General features: G+C 48.4%; 1 protein-coding gene across 3 annotated transcripts in view; it reads right to left on the reverse strand.

Annotated features, from left to right (window-relative positions):
* Positions 1-24,729, reverse strand: part of PRKX (protein kinase cAMP-dependent X-linked catalytic subunit) — an 84,596-nt gene that overhangs the window by 26,768 nt on the left and 33,099 nt on the right. For 2 of the 3 annotated variants that reach the window (XM_082375821.1, XM_082375820.1), the window contains exon 3: positions 7,936-8,199. The exons of the other annotated variant lie outside the window; for it this stretch is intronic. In XM_082375821.1, the coding sequence (XP_082231947.1) occupies positions 7,936-8,199 (264 nt within the window). The remainder of the gene's footprint in view (positions 1-7,935; positions 8,200-24,729) is intronic. 3 annotated transcript variants of the gene reach the window in all.

Genomic DNA, 24,729 nt, shown 5'->3' on the forward strand with positions numbered 1-24,729 from the left:
GGGATGCGGTGGGGTTTCCGTGAGGAAGAACTTCAGCTTCTCCATGTGACTTTGCCCTGTGATCGGCGGGAGGAAAGAGTCAAAAGTGCAGAGGTGACCACTTCACCCCATGCAGATGGCTACTATCAAAAAAACAGAAAACCAGTGGTGACGGGGATGTGGAGAAAAGGGAACCCTTCTACACTGTAGGTGGGAATGTAAAATGGTGCAGCCACTCTGGAGAACAGGATGGAGGGTCCTCAAAAAACTAAAAACAGAATCACCGTTATGATCCGGCAATCCCACTCCTGGGCATATACCCACGAGACATGAAAGCAGGGTCTTGAAGAGATATTTGTACACGTGTGTTCATAACAGCACTGTTCACAATAGCCAAAAGGGAGAAGCAACCCAAGTGTCCCTCATGGAAGAATAAACAAAATGTAATATATCCAGACTATGGAATACTATTCGGCCTTGAAAAGGAAGGGAATCTGACACGTGCTACAACATGGAAGAACCTTGAGGATATCATGCTCAGTGAAAAGGAAAAATACCTAATGATTCCACTTACATGGGGCCCCTAGAGGAGTCATATTCATAGAGACAGAAAGTAGATGGTGGGTCCAGGGGCTGAGGGTGAGGAAGCAGGGGAGCTGGCACATTTTAATGGGGACAGAGTTTCAGTTCTGCAAGAAGAAAAGAGTTCTGGAGACGAATGGCGGGGACGGCTGTACCTCGTTCTGAATGTAATTCACACACTGAATTTTACGCTTAAAATTGGTTAAGATGGTATCTTTGATGCTATCTATACTTTGCCACAATTAAAATTTTACGAAGTGCAGAGACAGAAGAGGCTAAGAAAGGAGGGTGTCCCCATGGGCGGGAGATCCAGGAACAGGTGTCTGATACCCAGAGTCAAGGTAAGGTAGCCAGGACCAGGACCTCAGCAGAAGCTGGACCAAGGGCGGGTTTGGAAAGGATCCGGGACCAGTAAGTCCAGACAGAGCCGTGTGTGAACCACGTCCAGCTGGCACACTCCTGCCAAGGAGCATGTCGCTGGGACAGCCACTTAGCAGCTCCGGGCTGCAGCCCAGGTCCAGACCACATGTGCCCGGGTTGCCTACTGTTGCCGTCGTGTCTGGCACCTGTGTGTAGACTGGCAGAAAGGAACGGCATCTTAGGAGGGAGAAAATATCCTTTGCAAAGAACTCCTCCAACAAGAGATGCAATGATGAAGCACGGATAGAAGAAACCCTTACCTTGCAGGTTTAATGTAAAGAAAGCAACAGTGTGTGCTCACTGATATGTTTGCCCACTCTCTCTCTTTCTCTGCCCATCATCGAGCTCACGCTGACCCTGCTGTGTGAGCGGTGCATCTGGCCCGAGCCCTCCCCAGGTCCACTGGAGTGTTGGGGGTCTTGGGCGGGGGTCTTCAGCTCTCTCCAGGAACCCACCCAAAGGTGCTCTTGGGTCCCTGCTTCCCTTCCCCATGACACCTCTCCATTCCCGATCTCTGATTCTTTTTTCACACGATAGACTCTTTCCCATTTCCCTAGAACCCCCTGTGATACAAAGTACCATTCCAATTTCAAATCCTATGGAAGGAATGGGGTCACCTTGCGTTGGCGCAGATAGAGATTGTATGGTCCGGTAACCAGCCAGGAATTCGGGTGCAGCAGGTAGCCGCAAGTTCCAAGAAGGAAAGGAGATGGGAGACGTGGGTTCTTCCCACACGGAGTCGAGCGGGAAGGGGCTCACACTACCTGCTGGGCTTTTTCAAGTGACATCCCGTCAGGGTGCACAGAACCACCTGGCGGTCCAGCTACGAGTTTCCTGTCCCCAAGACTTAAGCTTAGGAGCACCTTTCTTCCCGCCACACCCAGCTGAGTCAACTCAAAGTCAACCCTCGTTGCTTTGGCTCATGAAATTCTTTTAATTCTGCTGAACGATCCGGTACTGGCCCATTAATGCTATATTCCCAGGTGGGGCACATCCACGGTTGCCTGAATCTAGCTGGAAGCCTGGCGCTTAGCTGATGTCCTCACCAGGTGGAGGAGGGTGTAGATAATTGTATCTGTGTTAGGTGTGGTGTCTCCGCTTACATGTGGAAAGGTGAGTCTCTCCCTCGCTTCATCCTGGGGTATGGGGCACAGATTGAAGGCTGTATGACTTTCCAGTTTCTCAGTAAACTCAGGTAGCCTGACCCTTCATTCAAGTAAAAGCTTTCTCCAAAAAGCCCCCAGGCTTCTCAGATGTAGAGAGGCATAAACTGCTAGAAAGAGCTTCAGACTGCAGTAAGCGTTCTTAAAGCCTTAGATTTCAAACAGTACTGCAGTTCCCTAAAAAGTTAAAGAGAATTTCCGTAAGTCCCAGAAACTTCAGTCCTTGGTTAATGCCCCCAAAGAATTGAAAGCAGGGCTCTAACAAACATTTGTACCCCCAGGTTCATAGCAGACGATTACTGCAAGGTGGAAGCAGTCTTCTCCTTTTAAGAGAACTCTCTTTATACTTAAAAAAGCTTCCTGCAAAAAGCCCCCATGCTTCTTGGATGTAGAGTCATAAATTGCTAGAAAGAACTTCATACTGCAGTAACTATGTTAAGACAAGGCAGACAGTGGTGGATGTTACTGGGAGAGTGCTGGTCCAGGCTGTGAATGATCGATGCCCCTGGTCTTATCGTTTCTGCTCACTTGGCTCTTGAAGAGAGGGCAAAGTGACACCCGCCGTTCTCAGTTTTCTCACTGTTACCAGTTCCACCACAACTGGGGGTGGGAGACCGTCATCCAAGTACGCTCTGTGAAATAGATGTCCCATTGCTCATGTGTTCCTACTCCCCACTGCCTTTCACTGCATCTCCACTGAGTTGAATAGTGTTCCCTCCACGAAAGTCCTAGACTCCAGTATCTGTGAATGTATTTGGAAATAGGGTCTTGCAGATATAATCAGGTTAAGACTGGGACTAATCCAATGACTCGTGTTAAAAGAAGAGGAAGAGAGAGAGATCTCTCTACTGTATTAGAAGGAGGCCACCTACAAGCCAGGAAGACAGCCTCACTAGGAACCAAATCAGCCAGCATCCTGCTCATGGACTTCCAGAACTGGAAGAAATACATTTCTTATAAGGTCACCAATCCTATGGGATTAGGACCCCACTGTCATGACCTCATTTGACCTTAATTAATTCTGAACAACATGATCTCCAAATACAGCCACAATGGGGGCTGGAACTTCAAGACATGAATTTTGGAGGAACACAAGTTCAGTCCAGAGCAATGGTGGTGATCATGAAGGTGATGGTGATGATGGTGATGGTGGTGATGAAGGTGATAATTATGGAGATGATGATGGTGATGATGGCACTGATGATGACGACGGTCATTACAACACTGATGTTGATGATGGCGATTGTGATAATGGCGATGATGATGGTGATGATGATGATGGTGATGATGATGGTGATGATAGTGGTGATGATGATGATGGTGATGATGACGGTAATAATGATGGTGATGATGATGGTGGTGGTGATGATGGTGATGATAGTGGTGATGATGGTGATGATGATGGTGATGATGATGATGATGGTGATGATGGTGATGGTGGTGATGGTGGTGATGATGGTGATGATGGTGGTGGTGATGATGGTGGTGATGGTGATGGTGGTGATGATGGTGATGATGATGGTGATAATGATGGTGATGATGATGGTGGTAATGGAGATGGAGGTGATAACTATGGAGATGACAATGGTGATGACAGTGGTGGCGATGTTGGTGACGATGATGTGAGGGTGGGCATGATAAAGTCAGAAGCACCTACTGTCTACTCAATGTTTACTACATGATAGGAACCGTTCTTAGGAAATCCTTTCCAATGAGCAGACCCATCCATTGTTACCAATCGCCCTACAGGGTAGGAACAATTCTCATTACGCAGATGAGCAAAACCAAGGCACACGGGGTGATTACAATGTACTCAATCTCACCAGCTGGAGAGTGGCAGACACAGGGGTCCGGCAGAGGCAAGTGGTCCCCATATCTACTCTTCATTCCTAACTGCCCCTCTGAGGTGCTTCCGATAACAGAGGCTCTTGGTAAGGGAAATAAAGTTAACCTGCAAGCCATAAGGTACTACCACCTGGCAATTGTGGGGTTGCATGCAAACCACCTTACCTCTCAGGGCCTCAGATTTCTCAGCTGTAAAATGATGATGGTTGGCCAAACTTATCACCGAGTGAATTTGTGAAACATTTTATTGGTGGTTTGTTTGAATCAGGGCTTCCAAATAAAATGATTAAAAAAAAAAAAAAACTACCAGGTGGACTATATACCACATGTTACCAATAGGGGGCAGCACCAATGCCATAAAACCAATTTTTAAAACTATATAAAGTCTTCACACTCTTCTACGTAAAACCATCCCATTTTATTCTTAGCCATGCAATAGATGAAATTCTATAGGGGAAAATCAGATTGCATTTAACAGCATCCTAGAACGAAACTGGGTCATTTGTAGAGACATGGATGGACCTAGAGACTGTCATACAGAGTGAAGTAAGTCAGAAAAACAAACATCGTAGATTAATGCATATATGTGGAATCTACAAAAATGGTACAGATGAACTTATCTGCAAAGCAGAAATAGAGACACAGATGTAGAGAACAAATGTATGGATACCAAGGGGGAAGGAGGGGTGTGGTATGAATTGGGAGATTGGGATGGACATATATACACTATTGATACTATGTATAAAATAGATAACTAATGAGAACCTACTGTATAGCACAGGGAACTCTACTCAATGCTGTGGTGACCTAAACGGGAAGGAAATCCAAAAATGAGGGGATATAGGTGTATGTATAGCTGATTCATTTTGCTGTACAGCAGAAACCAACACAACACTGTAAAGCAACTCTACTCCAATAAAAATTAATTAAAAAAAAATAACTGCATCATAAAAGCGATCCTAGGATAGCCCCTCTCTAAAAACCATCAGAGATGAATCATTTAGTGTAAAACAGCTCCCAAATCGTTTCCCACAAATGGGGCTGTTTCTACGACGTGAGGGACACAGGTATCACGTGAACCAACCCCATCTCGTCACGGAATAGGACGCTACGGGTGTATTTTCCAGGTCTACTTCCCAAGATGGGAGCTACTGGCTGCATGTGGCATCTGAGCACTTTTAAAAGTACAGAGGTACTGAAATTCTAAAATTTTAATTAATTTGAACATTCAATTTAACAACCCATACTCGATGCAGCGACTGAAAAACTTTTAACTATTTCTGGAGAGCTTGGGCACGTGAATCTACTTTTTTTTCCAGCTGTTAAGTGTTACGGACGCTAAATACAGATCAAGTGTTTCTGATGAACATTTAGCACCCTCCCTGAGACGCATGCACCAAAGGACAAAAGGCACGTGGAAGTTCAAAACCTCAGTTGCAAAAATTCACATAGTCTCTCAGTGCTGATACTGATGATACGTTGAAGCGATCCTATCTGGGATATATTGAATTAAATCGACTTTATGAACAAAATAAGCTATACCTGTTTTACCTTTAAAAACATGGCTACTTAAAAATGTGAAGTAATACATGAGGTCTACGTTGGACTTGTATTGGACAGCACTACTCTAGACAGAAATTTTAGGAACTTAAATTACTAAAATTGTCCGGAGAAACAAAACATACATCTTTGGTCCGTCAAAATGAAGTGCTGTATGACAGCAGGTATTATCAGCAGCTGTGACGGTATCAGAAAAAGTAGAGTCCACACCGGCATAAAGAACAGACTGGTAGTTGCCAAGCGGGAGGGGGTGGGGGAGGAAGGGAGTGGGAGTCTGGGGTTAGCAGATGCAAACTAGTGTATATAGGACAGATAAACAACAAGGTCCTACTTCAGAGCCCAGGGAACTCTATTCAATCTCCTGGGATAAACCATCATAGAAAAGAATATGAGAAAGAATGCATATATATGCAGAACCGGAATCACTTTGCTGCACAGCAGAAATAAACACAACATTGTCAATCAACTCTACTTCAATAAAACACATTTTTGAAAAAAGAAAGAAAAAGTAGAGTCCATTGTGTCTCCCCCTCTGTCTGGGTGTCTCTACTCAACGCCTAATTGTATCAGCTGATGGGGTGGGCAATTGGGGATACAGGGAGAAAAGCTTACGTTTTCTTAGAGGATTAAAAAACAACAATAAAACAAAAACCACAGCAAAATCACCCAAAACCAAAACAAACCAAAAACCTAGAAAACAAATGTGTGATGTAAAGGATGAGAGACTGCCAACATGGAAAATAAGAAAGTTCTATGTCCCCCACCAACCCTGCCCCTGGCCCCAGCTTTAGCCACTTCGGGTCTGACTCCTTTCTTTGGAATAAAAATCTAGAACTGAGCTCAAAACCATACCTTTAGACCCCGAGGGAAGCCCCCAGCGCTTCATGTAAGGGGTCCTCCTCGCTTAACTGCATGGGATTGAAAACACTAACAGTTAACGCTTTTATTCTCTACATCTCGGGCAGCGTCGTTCCCAGTAGAAAGAGCGTGCTGTTTATAAACTGAAAGAGTCGTGAAAACGCAACACATATGGCTTTGCAAGTACATCAGCCTTACTTATCCCACATGCTGTCCTTTTCTAAGCTCTAAATTATAGGATGATACACATTCATTATAAACACTTCTCCCCAGGTAAACAGAGCATTCAGGATCCTTGGGGCGAATTAATCCAAAAGGTATTTTATATTGAATTATGTAAGATTTTATTTTATTTTATTATTCTTCATGACATCAACTTTTTGGTGCTAACAATGTTTCTCAGAATATCTGTCCCAGTAATCCCACTTTTGGAAATCTATATTGTGGAATTCATCTCAAACACGTATTTATAAATAGCGCAGGTACTGCACCTGTATTGACACAGGAGAACAGTCAAACTCATCATGCATTTGCTCAGCAAAAGGACTCTTTTGGTGTTTTGTTGTTATAAGAAATGAAAAGATATAAGTTTAAAAAAAAACCCGACATAAAGACGATGTCAAAATGTTTAAAGGCATAATCCTTCCTGCTCAAAGGTGGTGGATTAAAGGAATTCAGCTCTGCCCCCTCCCAAAAAAGACAATGAAGAACGATGGAAGGAAACTGTACAACATGTGATCCACCAGGACTAAAAAGGAACCAGGTGTCAACAGCAGCAGAATTTTGGAAGGTGCCCAGGAGATGAAGGTCTGTCTGAGCAGAGCTGAGTGGAAAATGGAAGGGAGAGTGCGGGGAGAAAGCTCCTGGACTCCCCGTACGTGCACGGAACATGCGATAAAAACGAAAGCTAACTTGAGAGCTATCCCCTCACACCTGTCGGAATGGCTCTTATCAGAAAGACAAGCCGTAACATGAGCTGGTGAGGGTGTGGAGAAAAGGGAACGCACGTGCACTGTTGGTGGGAATGTAAACTGCTGCAGCCACTATGGAGAACAGGATGGAGGTTCCTCAGAAAACTAAAGATAGAGCTACCATGTGATCCAGCAATCCCCTCCTGGGTATATATCTGGAGAAAACTCTAATTCGAAAAGATACATGCCCCCCAGTGTTCATTGCAGCACTGTTTATGATAGCCAGGACATGGAAGCAACCTCAATGTCCATTGACAGATGAATGGATAAAGATGTGGTATATATGTATATGTATGTATGTGTATAAATATATATATATATAATGGAATATTATGCAGCCATGAAAAAGAATGAAATCATGCCATCTGCAGCACCGTGGTTGGACCTGGAGATTGTCATACTGAGTGAAGTGAGTCAGACAGAGAAAGACAAATACCATACAATGTCACTTCTATGTGGAATCTAAAGAAAAAGGAAGTCACAGCGCAGAGGACACAGAGCACGCTGCCAGAGGCAGGGGACGGGAAGGTGGGAAAACGGGGGAAATGTTCACTTACTTGTCCACCAGTTTCTTGGCGAACCCGAAGTCAGTGAGCTTGATGTGACCGTCTCTATCCAGAAGGATGTTCTCCGGCTTCAGGTCCCTGTAGACGATCTCCTTGGAGTGCAGGTACTCGATCGCACAGACGATCTCCGCGGAGTAAAAGAGCCCAGTGGAGCTGGAGAAGCGGCCCTGGTTGCGCAGGTAGCTGAAGAGCTCACCACCCGGCACGAACTCCATCAGCATGTACAGGAAGCGGTCATCGTGCCCCGTCCAGAACCTGCGGGACCAGAGCGGGAGTGAGGGCCGCGCCTCGGATGGACAGAAAGGGACAGGGATGGACGGATGCTGAGATGGCACTTAGAAGGAGGTCGTGTTACATGAACAGGTCATGTTAAGATATATCTCTAGGTAAGAGATGATCATACTAAGTGAAGTAAGACAGAGGACGACAAATACCATATGATATCACTTACACGTGGAATCTAAAATGAGACGCAAATGAACTCATCTACAAAACAGAAACAGACTCACAGACACAGAGAACAGACTGGTGGTTGCCAAGGGGGAGGGGGGTGGGGGAGGGATGGAGTGGGAGTCTGGGGTTAGCAGATGCAAACTATTATATAGAGAATGGATAAACAACAAGGTCCTACTGTAGAGCACAGGGAACTCTATTCAATCTCCTGCAATAAACCATAATGGAAAAGAATATGATAAAGAATGCAAATATACGTATAACGGAATCAATTTGCTGTGCGGCAGAAATTAACACGACATTGTAAATCAACTCTACTTCAATTAAATCTTTAAAAAAAAAGATATATCTCTAGGTCCATGTTAGGATACTCATATACACGGACAGACGCAAGACGTGTGTGGACAGATGTTAAGATTTGGTAGAGATCGATGTTAAGATATGTCTATAGGTATTAGAACAGAAAAACCAACACATAAACAGATGATTATTTTGTAAAAAAAGATACATCCCTAGGTAGATGTTAAGATACTCATACAGACGGACCGATGCCCGCATCTGTGTGTGGGGCGATGTTAAGACTTGGTAGAGAGCGATGTTATTGGTACAGATACATGTTAAGACATGGCATAGACAGATGTCACGTTATGTGTATAAATACACGTTAAGATCGATCTCTAGGTGGATGTTAAGATACTCGTATAGGTGAACAGATGTCGAGATACGTGTGTGGACACATGTTAAGGTTTGGCAGAGATCCATGTTATGGGTACAGGTCCCCATTCCATGTGCTAAGATGTGGCACAGATGATGTTATGTTACGTGTACAGACACACGTTTAGACACGTATAGGCAGACGTTAAGATTCAGGTACACGCAGATGTTAGGATACAGGGAGACACAATGCTGCGGGATGGCTATCCTGTAGATGTGCAAAGGTCTCAGAATGGCCAAGAGTAAATACCAGCTTTTGATAATAAACTGGTGAACAGCTTGTTACGGGCTGAATTGTGTCCCCAACCCTCAAATTCATATGTTAAGTCCTCACCCCAGGACCTCAGGAGGTGATTCTATTAGGAAACACAGTTTTTAAAGAAGGGATGAAGGTACAATGAGGTCACTAGGGTGTGGCCCTGATCCCATAGGACGGGTGTCCCTGTAAGAGGAGGAGATCAGGACACAGACACACACAGAGGGACGACCCTGGGAGGACACAGGGAGGAGAGGGCCGTCTCCACGGTCTCAAAGGGCACCCACAAGGCCGACATCCTGACTTCAGACTTCCAACCTCCCCAAACACGCGCTAATAAATCTGCGGCTCCAGCCGTGCCATCTGGGGTGTTTGTCTCACAGCCCGAGCAGACTCACACGGGGTGGGCACACCGCAGGGATCACACCCGGTTCAGTGGCCCCAGGGCTGTCATCAAGACTGCAAATTTCCAGTCCATTCACGATGGCCTCCCAGACGCCTGCTGGGAAAGGTGGCCATTCACAAAACCCCAAAGTAAGAGATTTCTAAGCAACGACGGGTAGGAGATGTCCCCAGAGAGTCAGAAGAGACACATCATCCCTAGAAAGGCGTTGATCGGCTCTGTTCACGGAAGAAAAGGCAGCAGCGAGAAACTGAGGAGAAAAGAAGAATATGGATGCGAGAAGAAGACAGAGTCCTGAATGAATTTTAGAGGTCATGGCAAAGAGGAAAAGCAACAACTACATCCTGGGGAGATACGCACTGATGGAGAAGAAAGTTTGCCTGTAAAGGAGATGTAGATATGTATGGCTGATTCACTTTGTGGTACAGCAGAAACTCATACACCATTGTAGTAAAGCAGTTATACTCCAATAAAGATGTTAAAAAAAAAAAAAAAGATGTAGAAAAAAAGAGAAACGCTCTTTGGAAGTAAGGCCTCTGTTTTTGAGCGGATTTAGGACACAGAAGCGTGACTGACGCACAAGCACATAAGGGTCCCCCTGCAGGATCGGGACACACAGAGGATGATGTGAACCAACGTCAGGCTACCGTGCCAACGGTACCTGATCCGCGACGCCCCAGCCCGGGCATCTTCTCTGCTCAGGACACTGTGCTGCCCTCCCAGGCTGGTCCCAAAGAGCTGCGTCCATCTGGGCTTCCGTGAACACAAAGATTGCGCGGAGGACCCGGCCTCCTTGGGGGGGGGGGGGCGGTGCTCAGGGCACCATCCACCAGACGGTCTTGCCTGCTTCCAAAACAATAAAGAAAAGTACAGGCACACCTCGTTTCAGTGTGCTTTGCACACACCGCATTTTTAACAAGTGGAAGGTCTGTGACAACCCTATTCCGCGAGCAACTCTATGGGCACCATTTTTCCAACACCATTTGCTCACTTTGTGTGTCTGGGTCCCCTTTTGGTAATTCTCGCGATACATCAAACCTTTTCGTTAGTGTGGCGATCTGTGATTTTGGGTGTTTCTATCGCAAAAGAGCAAGTCACGGAAGGCTCACAGGATGGTGAGCCATGTTTACCAGTAAAGTGTTTTTCACTATGGCACCCACGTTGCTTTTTTAGACATAACGGTACTGCACACTTAACAGACTACAGTCCAGCGTAAACATAACTTTGAGATGCGCTGGGAAACCAAAAACTTTGTGTGACTCGCTTTACGGCGCTATTTGCTTTACTGTGGTGCTCTGGAACAGAACCCACCGTTATCTCTGAGATCTGCCTGTAATAAACCGTATCAATATATCCACAGAGCATTGGAGGAGATAGTTTGCAATGACCCAAAAACTAGCTGGAAGGAAAATCACAAAGCAATAACCAAGTGCGGCAGTGGTCAGGAAGGTATAAGTTTATGCACTAAATAAAAAGATGGGGGACACTTCCCGGGCGGTCCAGTGGTCAGGACTTGGCACTTTCACTGCCGAGGGCACGGATTCAATTCCTGGTTGGGGAACTAAGATCCCCGTAAGTCTTGCGGTGCGTGCGGTCAAATTAGAAAAAAAAAAAGATGGGCTGCAGAGAGGAAAAATGCCCCCCGTCGTAGATGTGAACATCTTTTCTATGCCAAAGGGAAGCCTTTTAAAAAAGGACAACACACTATTCTGACGTTCAAATGAATGGCTGTTTTGTTAAGCACTACGGCTTATATGTCTTCGCACAGTATGGGCCACGCGTTACAAAAGGCTTTCTCTACATGCACGTTTACACGTGCAGACTCTGCATGACAGGTGCAGCTGGGGGATGACGGCTACCCTCCGATAGGGTTGTTATACATGCCATTCTTTCTCGGTGTTCCTCGTTGATGTCTGTCTCTCGGAGTCAGAGACGGCCCGGGATCCTGTCTGTGAGAAGCACAGTGGCGGCCACGTCTGGGCGTTGCTTCTCTCCCAGTTCCTGACAGCCGTGCATCTCTGTCCTGTTCCCCTTCTCACATCTTACAGCTCAAAGTCTCAAGATGTGCAGTGTTGAGACTTGAGGGAACACAGGATGCAGGTAGAAGGCTTTGGGGTTGCGGGTTGTGGCTATTGCTACTGGCGTGGAAGACAACTTTGCCCCCCCCCCGAAGTATCTCTTTGTCACGCGGATTATTTCGAGCTGAAAACAATCAAGGCCCAAAGACCCAACAAAGAAACTCTGACCTTCTCGCTAAAAGCCTAAAAGAATTTAGACGGAGAAGCAGCTCCTGGAATCTCTGTCCTCACCAGAGACGTCTGCCCGTGACACGGGCCACCTGTGGCGGGGGAACAGCACGGCCTGGAGATCAGGGGCCACCCTGTGTCCCACTCTCTCTGCAGGCGCAGCAAACACTTGTTTACCAACCTTCTTCTTTTCCGTCTCCATGTCAACGGCCTTCCTCCCCTCTGAAGTCCCAAGCCACTACCCCAACAGGCTCTTTCGTCTTTAGCTGAAGATGACAGCATTTAAGATGAGGGTCTGGACCATTTTTGTGAGTGACTCCGTTTTCCTGGGTCTCTCCCGCGCGTCCAGGGGATTCAACTTTTGTGTGACTTTCTCCTGTTCATCTGTCTCACGTCCATTTCATTCTTAGACCAGCCAGAAGAGCCTAGAAGGGTAAGGAAAATGTCTTCCTCCCCGACATGGCTTTCTGGAGAAATCGTCTGACCAGACGTCCATCTTCCTTCCATCGTTTAAAATCGAGATGGGCCGTTATCTTTGGGCCGCCCGCCCTCCTTCTCTGGTCCACATACCGATGTGTATGGCAAGGACGTTCCGTGCCGTGATGCTTGAATAGAAGCGCACGGTACCCCAAACGCACGACAGCCTCGCTGCGTTTTGTGGGCGAGCTTAGAACCCAGCCAGGGCTTTGCGGTTCTGACGGGGAAATGCGTTCTAGGGCAGGGGCCCCCAACCCCCAGGCCACGGTACTGGTCCGCGTCCTGTTAGGAACCGGGCCGCACAGCAGGAGATAAGCTGCTCCCCATGACTTCATCTGCCGCCCCCCCATCACTCGCCATCGCTCGCATTACCACCTGAAGCCCACCATACACACACACCGTCCGTGGAAAAACTGTCTTCCACAAAACCGGTCCCTGGGGCCAGAAAGGTTGGCGACCGCTGTTCTAGGATCCTGACACCTGACTGGTGAACTTGTACACGGAACCTCTACGTAAAGTGGTGACTTGCTGAGTTTCTCTGGGGCAGGGCGGATGGCCAACCTAACTGGAACTCATCCGGAAACGCCTGGTATTCTGGGATTTCGGGGCCGCACTGAGCCCTTAAGAAGACGTGAAACGGTCAATCATATCTAAGCAAGGGCACTACCATTTTCTACAGCTGTGAATTGGGTTGAAAAGGTAGGAGAAATATATATAATCCTCTCTCTCCTCTGCTCCAATGCGCACGCACACACACACACACACACACACACACACACACATACACCCACCCAGAGGTCATCAGTGAGCTGCTAGGCAACTCATTCTTTGCGTATCTTCTGTAACTGCTCCCACACACCCACCATCAGGATAAGAACCTGCCCTGACGTATTCTCAACTCTGGAGAACAACGCGTCACAAGGTTCCAAGGCAAGCTCACCTCAAGTCTCAGGAGCATCAGATAATGAACAACGCGGGGACATGAGGACAGGACCCAGATGGGGTGAGGAGGGGGGAATGAGGTAACTTTCAGGGTGGAGCAAGTGAGTGGAGTGCGTCAGTCCCGAAAAACAGCGTGACTGGACACCAGGTGAGTCGGGAAGGAGGCCAGGGTCACAGTCTCTCTTTCCGTCACCTGGGCTCCAGGGGAACTGCAATTTCACCCACGGGTAGGTCGACCGATGTAGGAAGCAACTGAGGGTGAAGTGTCTATTATCCGGCTCCCAATTCCTCACACGTCAAGCCATTCTCGGATACCAGCTGGGTGTCCTAGAATTCAACTCAGTTCTGGTATTATGCACCCAGAGTTAGCACCAGACCCCACGGGGTAAAGGGCTCAGTCCCACAAGACCCCGACGGCAAGCGCAGGTGGTCACCTGTGCTTCTGACCGACCGGCTGCAGGTGGAAGGTTGCCATGACACCTCCTTGGGTTTAATCTGCTAGAACGGCTCACAGAAATCAGAAGAACATTTACGCACTAGATCACCGGTTTATTATACGAGGACCTAACTCAGGAACAGCCAGATGGGACCGATGCAGAGGGTGAGATGTGGGGAGGGGGCAGGGGGCCCCGACACCCTCTCCAGGCTGCACTCTCCCCAAATCTCTACACGTTCACCAACACGGAAGCTCTCTGAACCCTACCTTTTTGGGGTTTTACAGAGGCTTCATTACATAGGTCTGATTCACTCACTGGCCATTGCGAAGTGAACTCAACCTCCAGCCCCCCCTCCGCTTCCCAAGGTCAGGGTGGGACTGACAGTCCCAAACCTCTAATAGTTGGTTCCCCTGGTAACCAGCCCCCAGCCACAGGTGACCCGAGGGCTTTCCAAGAGCCACCCCTTTAAACCTAACAAAAGACCCCTTTATGGCTCTCAACACTTAGGAGATTTCAAGGGTTTTAGGAACTCTGTGCCAGGAACTGGGAAGAAGACCAAATAAATATTTCTTATGATAAATCACAGTACCACAATCTCAAATGTCACAAACAAGGGATAGAGTGGGGAGAACTATACAGACCGATAAAGATGGATGAAGATGTTTGTTCCACAAATATCTAATGAAATCAAACAAAACTTCAACAAACCATCATACCTAAGAAAGCCACTGTATATGAAGCGGATAAGTCATTTTTACCTATGTAGATCACACGCAAAAGTGATCCGTCATCAGCGTGCTTAAGAAGCAATAGTTTTCAAATAAAGGCACCCATAACAAATAGAAATTATGGCTATAAAACAAACACAAATCCTGAGGGCCCTGATGCCACTTTCCTTCTCCAAATCACCAAAATCAAATAAATATCGAAAGGAAGAAAAAAAATTCCTCCGATACATCTTTGCTTCAAAGCTCTACCAGTTAAGAGGTTTCTTATATGGAAAGAATTTGTAAAGAGCTGGGTATTATTAATGATCAGAACTAAGCAAATATTCAAACGGTTCCTGACACCACGATTCCAAAAACAGTTACAGCCATCGCTTGGTGCCTGTGGCTGATAGGAGGGGGTCCACGTGACCACAGAGGAATTAAACTCTTGAGTTCAGAAAATCAGAAACAGGATAAACTGCATCAGCCAATCTGTTCATCCCGTCATTCTCATCAGCTGCAGGACACTGTCTTTTGCACCGAGTCTATAAAAATAATAAAAGTTTGAGGGCAGAAAGCAAGGTTTATCACATCGCTACGAGAAAAGCACGCATGTAGTGTAGTGGATCTCAAAGGCATGGGACCCACGGTTAGCACCACCGAGCAACATCTCCAATAACTCATGATCACCCGTCTTTATTGACCTCACCACCCACTGGTTTTCTCTTTGTTTAGTGGATACATGTGGACAAGGACCCACTTTGGGGACTTCCCTGGCAGTCCGGTGGTTGAGACTTCGCCTTCCAGCGCAGGGGGTGCGGGTTCGAGCCCTGGTCGGGGAACTAAGATCCCACATGCCTCGCAGCCAAAACACCAAAAAACATAAAGCAGAAGCAATACTGTCACAAATTCAATAAAGACTTAAAAAATGGTCCACAGCAAAAAAAAAAAAAAAAATCTTAAAAACAAAAAAGGACCCACTTCATACCCTGCAATGTCCTATCTTGGACACACTGGCAAGGGCATCTCCCGTTTGGCCCGTTATGAGCCTGGTTGGAAGCAGGGGAACCGCCTCCAAACACCGAACACAGAAGGGGGGTGTGTCCCAGCAAGATGGGAAGGGTTGGCCAGGTGTATCTGTGGTCGAAGGAGGCTGGGGACAGACACACAGGGATGTTGGAGACTGAGGCACCAGTCAAACCCTGGAGCTGTGGACGCACCGTAGAGAGTCTGCATTTTGTCGAGGGCAGGAAGGAAAGTCACTGATGGGACGAGAAAGCAAAGGATGACAGTTGGGTTTTCATGTCAGAAAGAAGCCCCAGTCTCCAATCAAGAGTGGATGAGCCCTGGGGAGGTGACTGAGATGAAAGAGAGGGGACCCAGAGGAACCAAGGCAGATGGACTTTGGAGATGTGATTTAGAAGAGGAAAGGGCAGGTCTGGAAAAGATGAAAACTCCAACTCGAAAAGATACATGCATCCCCATGTTCACAGCAGCACTATTTACAACAGCCAAGACATGGAAGCAACCGAAGTGTCCATCGACAGAGGAATGGGTAAAGAAGATGTGGTACATATATACACAATGGAATACCACTGAGCCATGAAAAAGAATGAAATAATGCCACCTGCAGCAGCATGGATGGACCTGGGGATGATCATATTGAGTGAAGTAAGCCAGACAGAGAAAGACAAATACCATATGATATCACTTATATGCGGAATCTAAAATATGATACAAACAAACTCAATTACACAACAGAAATAGACTCACAGACACAGGAAACAAACTTATGGTTACCAAAGGGGAAGTGGGGGGAAGGATTAAAAACTAGGGGTTTGGGATTAACAAATACACACTACTATATATAAAATAACCAACAAGGACCTACTGTACAGCACAGGGAACTGTACTCAATATCTTATAATAATCTATAATGGAAAAGAATAGGAAAAAGTTTTATATAAATATATAAAACTGAATCACTTTGCTGTACACATGAAACGAGCACAATATTGTAAATCAACTATAGTTCAAAGAATTAAAAAAAAAAAAAAGGAAGAGAAAAGGGCAGAATCCCTGGTTAGAGTGAACACGGAAGCAAAGAAAAAGAAATCAAAAACAGTCCCCGGGGTGGGGGGGGGGGACCCAGGAGCTGGAAGGGCCATTTGGGGGGAGCCCAAAGGAGGAACTGATTGGAGGTGTGGGGCAAAGAGGAAGCTCAAAAATTCCTTTCCAACAGGAGGACCCTGAACTGCCTGCAGAGACATCTGGGCAGAAGGGACCAGGCGCCCGTTGGGTGGATGAGTCTAGCTCGGAAGGAGCAGGTGTGGGTGAGAAGCTGAGCTTAGACGTCTAGAGTGTTTAGTGTGCAGCAAGCGTGACCACAGTGCATGATTTTGGGAGCACGTGCACACAATCACGCACGTCCGTCCCCTATACCACGTCCACTCCCTGGTCCTCCCCACCTCTACCTTGCATGGCCCAGCTTCTCTCCAAGGAAAAGCTAAGAGACCTCCCTCCCTTTCCGTACGCCCTCACCACTGCCCTGCCTCCTGGAACGCGTCCACCCAAAATGCCCAGGAGGGATCTCTATGAAGCAGAGTTAAAAACAGGGAGAGGCAAAAAAAAATGTGTACAATATACTGTAAGGATGCCACACTCTGTGTGTGTGTGTGCACGCACGCTCGGAGCTCTTTAAGCACAGGGAGGAGGACAGAAGGCATCATACCAAACTGTCAACGTGGTGACCTGGTGATGACGGAGGGACAAAGGAAGAAAGAAAAGGGAATGAGGCAAGCTGAGGAAAAAAAAAAAAAGAAAAGCAGAGAAGGGAAGAGAAAATGCTTAAGCACTCTCCACGGGCAGGAAAGAGAATGAGATGTCGAAAATGCACTCAAGGAGTTGAAGCAGGGACTCAGACGTCTGTACACCTGTGTTCACAGCAGCATTACAACAGCCAAGAGGTGGAAGCAACCCAAGTGCCCATGGATGGATGATGGATATAAACAAATGTGTTCCATTCACACAACGGAATATTACTCAGCCATGAAAAAGGAAGGAAATCGTGATACAGGCTACAATGTGGATGAACCTTGAGAACGTGATGCTCAGTGAGAGAAGCCAGACCCAAAAGGACACACAGTGCGTGACTCCACTCAGAGGAGGTCCCTAAAGTTGTCATACACATCAGAAAGTAGATGGTGGCGCTGGGGGAGGGGCACGCAGTGTTTCATGGGCACCATGAGTTCCAATTTTGCAAGATGAAAAGGTTCTGGAGATGATGGTTGGGATGGCTGCACGATGTGGATGGACTTAATGTCACTGAATTATACACTTAAAAATGGTCAAGATGGCAGATGAATGGATAAAGAAGATGTGGCACATATACACAATGGAAGAGTACTCGGCCATAAAAAGAAATGAAATTGAGTTATTTGTAGTGAGGTGGATGGACCTAGAGTCTGTCATACAGAGTGAAGTAAGTCAGAAAAAGAAGAACAAATACCGTATGATAGCATATATATATGGAATCTAAAAAAAAAAAAAAAAAAGGTCATGAAGAACCTAGGGGCAAGACGGGAATAAAGACACAGACCTACTAGAGAATGGACTTGAGGACACGGGGAGGGGGAAGGGTAAGCTGGGACGAAGTGAGAGCATGTCATGGACATATATACACTACCAAACGTGAAATAGACAGCTAGTGGGAAGCAGCCACATAGCACAGGGAGATCAGCTTGGTGCTTTGTGTCCACCTAGAGGGGTGGGATAGGGAGGGTGGGAGGGAGATGCAAGAGGGAGGAGATATGGGGATATATGTATACATGTAGCTGATTCACTTTGTTATACAGCAGAAACTAACACACCACTGTAAAGCAATTACACTCCAATAAAGATGTTAAAAAAAAAAAAAGTCAAGATGGTAAATTTGATGTGACGTACATTTTACCAGGATTAAAAAATTAAAATTGAAAAAATGTATTCGAGAGAACATATTAATCAATTATTCCATAAACAGCAAAAAAAAAAAAAAAAAAGTGGCCGTCGTTGACAAGGACTAGGAACACAGCGGCAGAGACGTCAGCTCTGAGCTCAGAGAGGCACTTTCCACCTTTGATTACTGTTTTTTATTTGCAAAGTCTGCAGTGGGCACCTCCCCTATGGCATTTTAATTAACTTAAAAGTCAGCCTCATTTAGCTGGAGACACCTAACTTTAAAGTTGGTCACAATTTCTCCAGATGCTGCAGTAAAGCTGGACTTCTGCCATTAACAGGAGAAAATGGAAAGCCACTCATGTCACCCTTTCTTGAGCCCCATCGCCCCGCACAATCTGAGGTTCTGGAACATCCCTTCCACTTTCCGAACCGGCCCCATGGTAACCAGCGCCCCCCGCCCGCCCCGCCGAGGTGACCTGAACTTGTCTCGCTGTCCCCCACCCCAGGGTCCCCCTGTTGTGGTCCCCAGGGGTCCCAACACTCGGTGGCTCCATCTGATGTCTTCCCAAGGACGACCGCCCACTCACTCTCTCTTCCGAGACAGCCCCCTGGAAATTGCCCCACCTGGAACGCTCTCTCTCCCGTCCAACTTCTCAGGCGTGTGCCAGGCCAGTACACCGCTGTGGAAGGCGGCGAGGGGGTGACCTCGTGCTCCGTCCTCGCACCCCAGTCCCCAGCTGAACGCACAGGGAAGTGCACCCTCCGAGGTACCCGGGCGCACAGTGTGTCCATCTAACCTCCCCAGAGGTGCCCTGGGGGCCCGTTCCCATCTCCTCCTCCTCCTCCTCCTGAGTTACACACCAGCATCAATGCTGGAGCTCCCACCCAAGTCCAGCCTTGCGTCCACGCTGGACTCCGATTCCTCCCCATGTCCCAGCCTCTTGGCTGACCCGTGGCCCCTGCACCAAGAATTCCCCCCACCTGTCAGCCAACGAGTGCCTTCTCCTCCTGCGAGATTCTGCTGCAGCATCCTGTGTGGCTTAGGACCTCCCGCCCCGAAGGGCTGACGATTCCGTCCTTGCCAACCACGCTGGGATCTCCCAGAGCCTCATCGGGAACTTCAGTTTCCTTCCATCAGGAGAATCCAAACCTCCCTTTATAAGCATCCACCTTGCTCCATCCCACAAAATTCAAAATGGACATGTCATTACGTTTGAACGAACAACAGAACGAGGAATTGGGAAGTGGCTGTGCTCCTTCTGTCACAGCTGTTCCTTGCAGGCGATGCTGAAAGAGGAAGGAGAGCTATTTCTGGACTTTTGCTTCTGAAACTCAAGTGCAGAGGGGGTCAAGGGAAGTCAGAACAGGGTGTTCTTTCCTCCTGAACTGTCAGAAGAGCCAAGGAACAGTTTTACTAACTACCCGTCCCTGTGCCAATGGAGAGGCACACCAGACTCAAGTCTGTGGGCAGGAAGAAAGACCTTTCCTCTAGGCTATGGGCTCGTCCTCTCCAGACTAAGACCCAAGTTCCTCTACGTGGAGATCCAAGCTGTCATTTCGCCAATAATGAGAAGGATGTGCCCCATGGGTGATGGACCTCTTGAGTTCTTTCATACCCAGACCTGTAGGGGAAAGCCAGTGGAACCCGGCTGGCTAGCTGGGTCTTCTACTGCACGATGAGTGACATAGCACTGGGACTGTCACTGAGTCCAAAGGTTCATCACCAAGGCTAAATGATGGAACTCCACGTGCAGGGGCTGGGACGGGAAAGTGAGAATGGACGCACACCCACCTAATCTCCGTGTGTGCGTCCGTCACAGGCGTTATCAACCAACCATCCATCCGTCATTCCACCCATCCATCCATCAACCTATCTAATCTGTCTGTCTACCATCTGTGTATCCATCCATCCATCCACCCATCCATCCATAATACCTATCAATCTATTTGTTTCACTATTTCTATATCACCTGCCTATTCATCCTGTCTTCCTTTCTTCCTTCCATCTATCCATCCATGCATTCTTTCTATCTATCTATCTATCTATCTATCTATCTATCTATCTATCTATCTGTCTATCTATCTGTCTATCTATCTAGGCAGTGGTCTGTAATCAGGACTATTTCACTCCCTAGGACATTTTTTGTCAGCACACCAGGGAGGGAGCGCTCCTGGCATTCAGTGGGTAGATACCAGGGATGCCGTTAAACCTCCTCTACTGCACAGAAGAGCCGCCGCCACAAAGAATTTCCTGTCCCCATTGTCAGTGGTACCCAGGTGAGAACCCCTGTCCTGGATCCCACCAACTCTAAGATGCCAGCAATTTCTGTACGCACAGAGGGCGGGGAGCAGACACAGGGTCATGGTCTAGGGGCAGGACACAAGCCTTCCTCCCCGGGAAATCTTGACTGTGTCACAATCCTTCTACACTGAGTTTGTCAGCTCTTCTAAAATTATCTCTACGCTGGCTGAACTGGCCTTCAGGATGGCTTTATCCCAGAACAGAATGCATTCTCTGATGTGTATGCAATGAACGTCCTGGCCGACTTTCAAAAACGCAACCAGTAGCACTTCAAATACCGAACGCTGATAACACCGTGGGCGAACTTGCCAAATCGTCCAAGTGGAAGTTGAAACTTGAGTCTTTGTCCGGCGTGATACCCGGGATCATTGGTATTCCACGTGGCTTCATGTGAATGCAAGTATGGCTCACTCAACGCTTCTGGATAGTATGAGAGGCAGATGTTGGGAGAAGCAACTCATTTCCAAGAGAAACTGCACAGCTGGGGGGATTCGGTACCTGCTCGTGGTCTCTTCCCACTAAATCCGGTGCCCTATCCAGTGGCCCTGGGCACCCTACTCCCCCCGTTCGCGGGGCTGGTCAGATACAGCGCTCTCCTCCTGCTACGTGTGGGGCAACTCTAGAGTCTGCTGACCCTGGATCAATTCAATCCCAGTTTTCAAACACCGCCGGGTCCCTCAAGTGACAACGCACAGAAAACTTCCAAAGGCTACAAGTACTTTATAATAAGACCCCCGTGCACTGAAAGACCTGCACTTAGCAAGTCACTAAGTAGTAGTGTCCACCCCAAAATCTATATGCTGAAGTCCTAACCCCCAGGACCTCAGCATGTGGCTGGATTTAGAGATGGCGTCTTTAAAAAGGGGATAAAGGTGAAATGAGGTCACTAGGGTGGGTCCTGATCCCGTAGGACTGGGGTCCTTATAGGAAGACGAGGCCAGGACACAGACACACAGAGGGACAGCCTTGTGGACTAAAGGAACAGGAAAAATTTCTGCCTCTTGGCCACAGCACAGCTGGACCTGACATATAAAAAGACCACATTCAGGTGTGCCTGCACCCAGTGGGCTGTATGGCAACAGGAGTATCAAGGTAGCAAAGGGCCTGTCAGATTGTGGAGCTACCACAGTGCAGAGAGATCACACTCTTTAAAAGAGAAAACCCGATTTAGATAACCTGGGGTCAAATTCCATCCCACTGAAACTAGGGCTTACGGCCTTGGTGATGGAAACAATTTAGGTACTCATCCAAAAGCAAGGAACATCGGAATACAGCATCTGTGTCCCTCTGGACTCGGCAATCTACCCTACCTGATGAGGAAACCGCCTGATGAGCTGTCAGAGTAAAGGAAGCGGAGTTATCTGACTAAAGCTCTGTTTTTCATGCTCCTCTTTTTCCCTATTCCCTTTTAACTTCCCAAAGCTCAAGGATTCTATCCTGGGGACTCCTCTGACGCAGTTAGAAAGCATCTCCAGAGCCCATCACCTAGGCTGGTCCCCACTCCAGGAGACGACGTGGTGTGTGTTACTTTGCTGGGGCTGCCGTAACAGAAGACCACAAACTGGGTGGCTTAAACAACAGAAATGCATCCTCTCGTAGTTCTGGAGGCTAGAAGTGCAAGATCAGGGTGTTGGTGGGGGTGGTTCCTTCTAGAATCTCCAGGGAAGGATCCATCCTAGCTTCTTCTACAGCTTCTGGTGGTTACCAGCAATCCCTGGGGTTCCTCGGCTTGTGGCCGCATCACCCCCAATCTCCACCTCTGTCTTCACGTGGCCTTCTCCTCTCTGTGTGCCTTTGTGTGTCTTCTCCGCTTGTTACAAGGACACCCATCACATCGGATGGAGAACCCACCTTACTCCTATAGGACCTCGACCTACATCTTGATTACACCTACAAAGAAAGACCCAACTTCCAAACAAGGTCACATTCACAGGTACTGGGGGTCAGGGCATCAACGTATCTTTTGCAGGGGGGGGCGGGGGGGGGGGGAACGACACATAATTCAACCCACAACAAGGTGGAGTTCCCAGAATTGGAAGCCATCCCCCAAGATTCCCTAATGTTTCCAGGGGGACGTGCCTGATCCCAGAAAATATGCGATGAGGTGAACTCAGTGTCCCCGCCAGGCGCTCGGCGGCACGCCCGCCGCCCACGCACAGCCCTGGAAAGCGCCTCTCCCACTGGCTTCTCCCCTCTTCTCCAAACTTGTGTCTTCTCAACACCAGTGTCTCACACTTTTCGTTTTCACCATCAATTCCATCTGTTTTTCTTCCGTGTTCTCCTAATTTCACTGCAGACACATAACAGATCACGCCACTCGGTTTCCAGAGCAAACCGGAACCCAGCGGCCAGGTGCCCCGTCTTCCTGGGAAAACTCAGACACAAAGCACCCTCGGGGACACACCCTGGGGTTCTGGCTGGAGACTTCCTGTATTTGGTAAAAGCCCAAGACCGTTCTCCTAAATCACGTGAGAATGACTTGGCAACAGATAAAGGAATCCACGTCTCCTTTATAAAATGTGTACTGAAAACCCTAGCGAACTGAAGTCTTTACCCAGAATCACTATTTCAGTTTCTAGAAGAGACACCAGAAGTAGAAGCTTTTCTTCTTTCCAGAAGAAGATCTGCACGCATGAGATTTCCTACCCATCTTCCCAGCGAAGAGGAGACTCAGAGCTGAATGGGGAGGGGAGGTGACTCTGCTGCAGCCGCTGGCTTTTTTGTGTTTCGATTTTAATGACCTACCAGCATGAGCCTCTACTGACCCGTCCACGCGGGCCCAACACGGCCTTTGCGCTTCATAAAAGGAAAGTAAGACAAGAAGTCAGCTGCTTCCCTTCTGTCACCCCCCGAACATGCCACCCGTCCCTGCTCCGAGTGGCACGCCGTTTCGGGCCCTGGGGACATTGCTCCGGTGGCTGTGAGTTGACAGGTGTTATCTCCCTGCCCTGGGGCACATGCAAGATGCTCCAGGAGCAGGGTGGAGGCGCCTGTCTCTGTGTACAGGCAGGTGTATCGCAGAAGAAAGGCAGGTGCGGGTGAGGTGGGAGAGGCAGATGAAGGAGGCACCACGGGGGGCAGGTGGCCCTGGGGTGACAACATGGATGGCACCTCCCACCTTCTACTGCAGGTCACTTTCCTGGGATGACGGAGGGAAGAGCGTCTGAAAAGAGACGGAGCCAGAGGCAGAGCCAGGGGCGAAGCCAGAGCCCGGGGTGAGCCACTTCTAGGACACTGAGCCCCTGGGGTCATTCCCTGCGGATCTGTCAGCGGAGACGCAGATCATGGAGGGATCACCACGGCTGTAGTTAAAGCACAGAACGCCTTGAAAGAGGCAAGTCTGGGAGGCCAGGAACAGCTGGGTACTCAGGCCAGAGAGGGGGGCCCGCACCAGGCTGGGCTGGGAGGGGTCGGGGGCTGAGAAGGGGCGTGAGGAAGGCGGCGGAGGAGGTGGGAGGCGGCGGAAGGCCCCCGGGGAGGGGGCCGGAGAGCCCTCTGCGGACGCCCACACCTCTGGCCCCTGAGTGGGAAACGGCCTTACCCTCCGCCAGCAAAGAGCGTGGCAGACAGAGGGATCCATTCGGTCCATATCGGGCACCTTCCACTGGAAGGTTCTATGAGGCATCTACATGGGGACACTGAACGGTCAACGAGAAACCCAAGAAAGGATGCGAGTGAGCAGAGGTGAGCCGGTGACTGAGGTCCCAGGAGAGCCCACTGGTCAGGCTGCCCCGGGAGCTGGGGCCGGGAGGAGGGCACAGAGCGTCTGGCGGGGCCGCAGGTGCCCCCGGGGCCGCGGCTGGGGCAGGGGGGCGGAGCCCGGCGCCCCACCCCGGGCAGGCACTCGTGCGAACGGCGCCCCTCTCCGCGAGCCCGGGCGCTGAGATGTCGCGGGCCAGTGTGACCCGC

This window comes from Balaenoptera borealis, assembly GCF_965194805.1.
Source record: "Balaenoptera borealis genome assembly, chromosome: X".
NCBI classification, from domain to species: Eukaryota; Metazoa; Chordata; class Mammalia; order Artiodactyla; family Balaenopteridae; genus Balaenoptera; species Balaenoptera borealis.